General features: G+C 41.6%; 1 protein-coding gene across 3 annotated transcripts; it reads right to left on the reverse strand.

Moving 5' to 3' along the window:
* Positions 1 to 926: 926 nt before the first annotated feature.
* Positions 927 to 5,496, reverse strand: LOC127318668 (HSP-interacting protein). Of its 3 annotated transcripts, none has more exons than XM_051349143.2 (4): positions 5,281 to 5,496; positions 3,019 to 5,120; positions 2,554 to 2,777; positions 927 to 1,333 (listed from the first exon to the last, which is right to left on the reverse strand). In XM_051349143.2, the coding sequence occupies exons 2-3, from the start codon at positions 5,075 to 5,077 to the stop codon at positions 2,620 to 2,622; spliced, it is 2,217 nt and encodes a 738-aa protein (XP_051205103.1). In that variant the 5' UTR covers positions 5,078 to 5,120; positions 5,281 to 5,496; the 3' UTR covers positions 927 to 1,333; positions 2,554 to 2,619. The 3 variants fall into 3 exon arrangements, with proteins under 3 accessions (XP_051205103.1, XP_051205102.1, XP_051205101.1); XM_051349142.2 differs by having other exon boundaries at positions 3,019 to 5,132; XM_051349141.2 differs by having other exon boundaries at positions 3,019 to 5,496.
* Positions 5,497 to 8,817: the final 3,321 nt, after the last annotated feature.

Genomic DNA, 8,817 nt, shown 5'->3' on the forward strand with positions numbered 1-8,817 from the left:
CTGATAGTCGTTGCTGCTACTCATTCATGGGACTGTGGAAGCCCCATTCTCAGCCCGATTAACAAGAGAACGTCTAGATCGGCTTGCACAGTAGCAGCCCGTAAATTTTTGGGCAGTTTGGAAATATTTTTTTGACGCGAACTAACAGTGGGCTCGGTTCGAGCGACGTTTCAGCTTTGTGGAGATATGGGCTGTTAACGTGTGAGCGGTGGCGTATTGCAAGCCTGAATACCTATGGCCCATTTGAAGGTTTTGCAGCCCAACTAACGAGAAAACGCCCAATTCGACGTACGGAGAAGAAGCCCTTTAACGTTGACCATTAGATTGTCCGATCCAACGGTTCAGGATGACCAAGCGTTGTGGATGCTCCTAGGTGGTTCCATTATACTGTTAACTAATATCCTCGTGACTTCTGCCCACTACACTAGATATTTTTCTTGTTTTTTCACCTTAGCATTGCTTGGTTCGCTCATTTTTGTAATGTAACCGCCATGTTCATTCCTCAATTTATTACCGAAGAACACACTGGAATGGACAGGCGCAGCAACGCGCCATCATTGTCTAGCAACACTAGAAAATTCAATTTATGCTCACAAACACCATAAAATGAATTAATATTTGGATTGGTCAACACTACCAATTCCAGCACCGGCCACTTTTGTGTGGCACTGATATTCAGTTTAAGCTACTTTAAATTAAATATCAGTGGCCACCCAAAAGGTACAATGAAGTTAAAGCTAAATACCGGTGACTACACAAAAGTTACAACCAATCCCTCTAGGACAATGATCTTTTCTCCAATCCATTGTAGGACAGGTGGCAATAGGCAGGTATGACGTATATGTATTGGGCTATTGGCAACATGTTAATACAGTAACTAGCAGTAAATATAATAACAACCAAGTACCGGCAATTAGGTATGTCGGTGAGGGAACAGCAACTTATCAATAAAAATACATTTGTTTTATACAACCGTAGACTGCAAACATCGTACATGTTACAATAAAATGTTTTCTCTAGGAGTAAAACACGCCTTGAGTGAGAATATTGTCCTACCTTGGAGCACTTCCTTGAAATAACAGAAGTGCAACAATATGCACAAAATTTCCTCTTGGAAGGAATATGGCACCGCTTAGACAATTGCCCAAAGCACCGAGCTTCACAGCAAATGCAAGCACGTTACACTGTCAGTATTTTTCCTTTTTTTTGTCATTAGAAAATCATTACTGCACTACTGTCAGACAATCTCTAGCTTGAAAATGACAAGAATATCTATTTTTCTTTTCCTTTTTTTTGACTCAGCAAATAAAGTACAGCTCCAAAGATACAGAATCTGCAAACATATAACATAATATGAGAAATAATAGAGAAGTTACTCAAAATATATAAAGAGGACTACAATGTGATATTCTAATACGGTGAGCATCAAAAAGGAAACTATCTCCCAAGCAGTAGAAAATGCTAATTAGATAATGCAGCTCACGCATATAAAGGTGGACTACATAGTACCCTATCTTGTATTATTTCGAAAAGCTGAATAGCCAAAGAAATCAAAATGGATAGGAAACAGATGCTAGTACAATGAGCGCATTTGTTTAATAGACTACTTGAGGACCTTCAAACTAGTCGAACGAAATAATTTACCCACAACTTTTGTTCCCAAAATATCGGTAGCGGGTTGGCACCTAGTTTTTATTGTTTACCACAGGAAATTCTACAAAAATAACCCAACCTTTGGTTGGTGGACTTCAACTTTAGTCGCCATACAGAAAAATTAAGTTGCAGCAACACTAGATCATGCTATAGTTGGCATAATAAAAAGAATTTGATTATATGTCGATCACAGATAACCATTTACATCTATAATTCATAGAACATGAAGAATTCCATATTAACAGCACTGAATATACACATAGCTTCTAGCTAGTACACAGAGCTTCATGAAATATATCCTCCCTTTAATGTTTCTCCATATATACCACTTCTTCATTCTAATAAAGAACCTGAGAACTTACGTTTCTGGTTAATGTTAAGGAAGTTTGGTCTGGGGGAGTTTTTACTTTCTTGTTGTGAAGTGGTGAACGTTTAAGATTTACTGCATGCTGGACAAGTTTGTACTGACCTAGCTTCAGGTCAAACCACCTGGCGTTTGACATAACCACTTAAGAGAAAGGTGTTCCTTTTTTTTTCTTCAGGGAGTCATTCTCACAAAAGATATTTTAATTATAAGCGAAGATGGCAGGGAGACATGCTTTGCAGTTTTTGTTTTGAAGCTATGTATAGTCTATCTCACTTTTTGTTAGGATATTTGTTTGCAACTTGCAATAAACAATGCTATAATCAAAGCTATATGCATCTATGATGTAGAGGCCCGGCGTAAAATAAAGCTTACGTTTTGGACATACAGATCCTACATGACCTCAAATGCGAACTAAATATCCCCAAAACCAGGCTGGATAACAAATCCTAGAGCTTATGGCATTTCTAGTATCCACCTTTTGGACAGGGGAATCCAGAGGACTGACGCCAATGCATTTAAAGGTAAGAAATTACCTGAGAAAATCAGATTACAAGCCATTCTTCTTGGTGACTATAAGGTCTTAGCTGTAGCGGTAATAATCACGTGTACTGTATGTGTTCCAGTATATGATGCAACTTTGGAGCCCTGCGTCGGAATATTGGTTCGAGGCGGAAAGATGGAGCTCCGCTTATCCTCTTCTTAGCGTCATACATTTCATTCCATGCTTGAACAATTTCCTCAACCTTAAAACTCAGTCCTGCAAAAACAAGAGCAACATTTTCAGGACTTGTTCCTGAAATTACTACCGCAGGATGTGTACACAAAATCTAAGGATTCAAAGTTCCCAAATAAGGTATGAAGCTGATCACGTTGCCTGGACAAATATGCTTTGTAAACATACATATTCGTTTGACTGGATAAGCAACATGTAGAAGTGGTAAAATGGAAAAAGGAAAGAAAATTAGGAGCTCTGAAAGTTAGAAGAAGGAAACCCTTACCTTCTTGGGTGGTTTCATTAGCACAATGGTTCTTTACCATCACATTGATGTCTGCTACGGAAGCACCTCCAGTCTTGAATTTTTCCATCGCCACTGTCAGCGACTCTTCCCAGCTAGGAAGTCCCAAGTTGAACTCTACTACGGAGCGTTCATAAAGAATGGTACCCCACAGAATATTTATATGTGATCGAATACTTGAAGCTTGTTCGAATGCTTCATCTGCAGACATAGCCTTCATATAGCGTTCTAGGCCCAACTTCTCCAGCATGGAATTCTCCTTGTTAAGTTTAGACAGCCCCCTCAGGTGAATATTTTCCGTTGCTTCCCACAGCTCCATCCCTTTTTCCATATTGTCTTCTGCATTGTTGAACAATCCCAAAACTTCTGTTCCCATATCTATCTTACATGCAATAGCATAATACCATGAAAGCTTGGCCTGCTCAAACTTCTGTTGGCCAAGTGCGATGAAACCTTCAAAAAAGTCTGGTTTTGTTTTTACAGCTTCCTCAAATTTTGAACCAGCCTTAATATATTCTGAACAAGCCCATTCATATGCAGCCGTTACCTGCTCAAGTATCAATTCAATTGAACCATCTTCAGATAGGAGTGGCCTTTTTCTTGCACGAGACATGCTGACGTTGCCCCAATTAAACAAGGCCAAAGCTGCCATTTCCTGAAATTTTAGCTCTGCAACTTGAAATATTTCCTGCGCTTCTTCACTTGCAACCGTGTCTTCCATAGCCTCACAATATAATCTCATGCCAAGGTCATGGAGATCCAAATATGCATCAGAATCAAATCCGACGTGAGTCTTAAATAGCCGGGCAAACTGTAACATCCAATCATCAACATAACAGTTTTGTCCATTATCATGCCCGGTGATCCCATTCTCTGCCATGCTATTAGGGATTTTCTCTAGTAACGAAGGTTGTGTTCTGACCACATCCACGCCTAGTTCTTGAACAGGATCAACCTCTGCAACATATAGTCGAACAGGCACTTCTGGGTCTGCTAGGTTGTTTGCCCATCTTAGCTCTTCAGATGAGGTTATTGTCACCAGGTCATCTTCCTTGTCCTTATACTTAATAAGTAACGCCTTCAAAGATGGGAACTTGTTCTGAACAATTTCTCTCAACTGAGATAGGCTGCCGTCTACTGGCACCCGAGCACATCTAATGTCCTCTCCAAAGACCAACTTCAGATCCCTCATCGCCTCTGTCTTGACACTGATATTGCTCTCTGTGGTGTGGCTATGACGGTTTTCCTGAGCATGATGCACTGGCTTCACAGCAGAGTGCTTTCGTCCCTTACTCTTGCCATGCCCAGTTTGTTGTCCTGAAATGTGTTTCCCTCCCTTGCCACCAACATCGTTCCGTTCCATCTCCAGACCATTGGTTTCCTTATCTTCCAGAAGACTTTGCTGATTTCTTATCCCATTTGCTTCCTTGTGTTCAGTGTGTTTTTCCTGTTTGAATTGCTTCACTCCATTATCTCCCAGATGGTTTGCTTGCTTGTTATGCTCATTCCTCTGTTTCTTCTCTTCCTCCTTCTCTGGAGCATTCTTGATTTCTGCAACATGGTCCACTTCCTGCCCATCCAGAACAGGTTCCGAGACAACAAGAACAACACCCTTCTCCTTCAATGCCACCTTGACGCTCTCCGAGATCTCCCTGGCGGCGCGGTTCCCCGGCTCCCAGCCCAGCACCTTCTCCACGTCGCCCCAAGCCAGGTCCGGCCTGCCCAGCGCCTGGAAGCAGCTGGCCCGCCGCAGCAGCGCCCTGCTGTACCTGGGCGCCACCTCGAGGGCCAGGTTGCACTGGTGGATGGCGCGGTGGTACTCCCCGGGGACCATCCGCATGTAGCACTGCGCGGCGCTGCTCCGGAGGTGCGCCGCCTCGATGTGGCCGTTGGGGAGGAGCTGGATCGCCTTGTCGTACTTGAAGGCCGCGCCCTCGTAGTCCTTCCGGTTGAACATCCTGCTGGCTTCCTCCTTCAACTCCCGCGACAGCTCCAGGAACACCTCCTCGTCGGTGTCGCCCTGCGCCGCCGGCTTCCCCATGGCCGGCCGCCGACCCCCTTAAATTCCACCAGAATTCTCTCTCCTAGGAAATTTGCTGGTACAAGAAACGCAAATAAGATATACAGAGTTCACAAACTTGAACTGTCCTCGAAGATTTCACCAAGAATTGATAGCCGAGAGCCCAAGGCCACCGAATCTTGGAAAGAAAATCAAAAGAAAAAGTTGTTTTCCCTTGTTAGAACCTGGGGAATCAAGAAGACGAGCTACTGGTGGAGGGAACCGATGCTTCGACCACACGGAAAAGAAAACCTCAAGCCGAAGCAAACCCTTTGGTGGAAGCAAACTAGCAAAAGATTTGGTCGGTAGGAGCGGGGCAAAGCAGGGAGGAGGATAAGGAGCGAATGGACAAATGGCGCAAAAGCGCAGCCCAGGCGGGGCGCGGAACCAAGGAAGTCACGCCTCGCGGCTTTTTCAAGGCGAGTGGTGCGGTAGTGACAGGCGTCTCAGAGGCGAGCATCGCTTTCTCCGAACCATACTAGCTGACGGGCCGGCCCGGCACACTGCTTCATGTCCCTGGTACGGCCCAGCACACAAAAGACCCGTTAACTGACGGGCTGGGGAGATGCTATCCACCGAGCTGGTCGGTGCCGAAGCGGTCGCCGCACACCCGCGCGCCCCGGATTACTAACTGGGCCGCGCAGCCCAACATCAGGTAAGCCGGTTTTTTCTTTTTCGTTCCTTTTTTCTGTTGTTTGTTTTCTTTTTTAAAAGAATCTTTTTTAAAACCTGAACATTTGTAAAATTTAAAAAAATTCAAATTAAAAAGAAATCACTTTTTAAAAATCTGAACATTTTCAGATTTGAACATTTTTTAATTTGAACAAAAATATTTTTTTTCTATGAACAATTTCCGAATTTGAACATTTATGAATTTGAACAAAATTTATATTTGAATAATTATCTAATCTGAACGATTTTCATATTAGAACAATTTTCAAATTTTAACAAATTTAATATTTGAACAAATTTCGAATATGAACGATTTTCATATTTGAACAATTTTCTAATTTAAACAGTTTTCATATTTAACAATTTTTGAATTTTAGTAATTCTCAAATTTGAACGTTTTACGAATTTAAACATTTTTCAAATATAGACTTTTCCAATTTGAACAAAAAAAATAAACAGAAAGAAAAGAAAAAAAACAAAAAATGGAAAAACAAAATAAGAAAAAAAAAGAGAAAACGAAAACGAAAAACGCTAAATGGGCCAGGCCCAATACCCAACCAGGGTGTGCGGCGACCGCATCGGCACCGACCTGGTCGGTGTATAGGACTGGCCGACGGGCTGTGCCGTGCAGACCTGTGTGCCATGCCCTCAGGTCCAAGCACGGTACGGAAGCTAGCCAGGCCGGGGTGAATCCTATACACCGACCAGGTCGGTGCTTACCAAGCACCGCACACCCTCGTCAGGTATAGGGCCCGGCCCATTTTCCTTTTTTAAAAAAAATAAAAAAATAAATTATTTTTAAAAAAAATAAAAAAATGTTTAAATTTATAATTTGTTCAAATTTGAGAAATGTTCAAATGTAAAATTTGTACAAATTTGAAAAATGTTCATATGTGAAAATTGTTCAAATTAAAAAAATTGAAAATTGTTTAAACTTAAAAATTGTTCATATTAGAAAATTGTTCAAACTTAAAATTGTTTAAATTTAAAATTTGTTCAAATTTGAAAATTGTTTAAATTTAAAAAATGAAAAACTTAATAAAATTGTCAAATCACCTCGATTTTAAAATTTAAAAGTTTGTATTTTGATAAATTTCAATTTTAAAAAGATTCAAATTATAAAAAATTAACAGAAAGAAAAGAAACAAAAAAAAAGAAAAATGTTTACCTGATGCTGTTGGGCCGGGCTTAGCAAGCCACGTCGGACCAGCGGAACGGAAACTGCCGGCCGCGATCGTGGGCCAGGCCCAACAATGGTCGGGGGGTGTGCGGCTCCTCGCTCACCACCGACCAGGTCGGTGTAAAGCAACCCCTAGGCCGGGCCCCCGGCATGTTAGCTAAGTGGGGCCCAAAAACCTTTAACAAGGGCGGAATTCTGTAATGTCCCAGGTTTAGAGACAATCGAGGGGTAGATTTTAGAAAGGGATGTGCATTGCATAGTAAATTCTGGGGAAATTTCGCGCTTTTAAACAAAAACTGCATCGAAGGGGGACAAGTTTCTCTCTCGACACCTTACAGGGTTAGGGTTTCGAGAGTGCGACAAACTTGCATCTCACTTCATAGTTTAGGGTTTTTAAGAAGAGAGGGGAGAGTTGCATGATTGAATTCTTGACAAATGACATGGTTGAATTTAAACCAATGATGAATTTGAATTTCAAATTCAAACATTAAATAATAAACCTCAATAATTCAATTATAAGAGAATACATTAAGTAAATAATCAATAATGCACAATATGAACTATTATAATAAAGAAAAGCTCATTAGGGAAAACTTTGAGCTTTATTAATTAACACATAAGGTACATTGTCTTTACAATATTCATAATGGAAATAAATGAATATTACAACACATTACAAGAATTGGTGAAATTGAAATAATACAAGAAAATGAAAAGAAAAGTACAAGTATTGACCCTAGACTAAATACTACAAGATCATCTTCACTTGATCTTGGATGAGATGAACTCCAAGTCTATTTTTATCAATTCTTGATCCCTGCACAAATCAAAGCAAAAAACAGAATTAAGCCAAGTGGCAAAGCCACTTGGCAGGTTAAAAAGAAATGGAAAATTGTGGATATGGATCAGCTCTGCCGAGCTGATCATCTCCAAACCAAGTTCAGAGCATCAGGTGCACACACACACAGCTACACTGCTCACCAGGCAGTGTGCATGCTCAACAGCACACACAGGCCAGTGAGTCACCATAAACTGCAGACCTTGCTGTCGACCAGAGAGGAAGGAGAAGGCCACATAAAAGCCTCCACAGTAAACCCTAGCTCATATCCATCGACAGGCTTCACAGGGTAAGTCACCAAGAACACAAGAACATATGAACAGCCACTGCTGTTCAATCTGATAAACCACCACAGTACTGAACCAAGCCACACAAGATCACCAGGAGGAGCAGGGCAAGTAAACCAACCACAAGATCATCACAGAAGCAAAACCTCTACACCAACAAATCATCTAGGAGCTGGAGTGAGGTATAAACAAGATCAACCTGAGCAAAACTTTGTTTTGCTCATAAATAAGCATGTGCATAACATATACACAAGCCAGAGGGTGTGGTTACCCTGTGTGAATCATCATTTGGTGATCAAACCATTTGATGCTTTGGCAAAAAGGGAATTAAGCCAGAAGAAATCATCCCAGGGAAGAAATGGTCAAACCACTGTATTAACACTGAGGTAAACCAAAGCATCCAGCAAGGGAAAGATTCACAGCTAGCCTACCCAACTCACCTAGCACTACATGGTTGGCTAACCATCAGACAGATAGGCACTTGTGCCTAATCTAGTTTGTCAACAGCAAAGAACACTGGAAATCCAACAAGGATTGCCCAGAGATGTATCCACCAAGCCACAACAAGCCATAGAAAGGGGGAGCTACCCTTGGCAGCATCACAGTGCTGCCAGGGCTACCTCAACCCACAAGCCAACACTTAGAACCACCACATCATCACCAGAGAGGTTCAGTAGTGGGCTAGGGTATCCAACCAGTGGTTGGCATCCTGCTAGCCCTAACAAATTCATTGATATGATCATCA

Source organism: Lolium perenne, chromosome 7 (assembly GCF_019359855.2).
Source record: "Lolium perenne isolate Kyuss_39 chromosome 7, Kyuss_2.0, whole genome shotgun sequence".
Lineage (NCBI taxonomy): Eukaryota > Viridiplantae > Streptophyta > Magnoliopsida > Poales > Poaceae > Lolium > Lolium perenne.

What these genes read in the sequence shown, in the direction of transcription:
- LOC127318668 (XM_051349143.2), bottom strand. Translation starts at nt 5,077, where the DNA reads ATGGGGAAGCCGGCGGCGCAGGGCGACACCGACGAGGAGGTGTTCCTG. An exon ending in TAATGAAACCACCCAAGAAG is followed by an intron (nt 2,778 to 3,018) that starts GTAAGGGTTTCC and finishes TTGTTTTTGCAG; the next exon opens with GACTGAGTTTTAAGGTTGAG.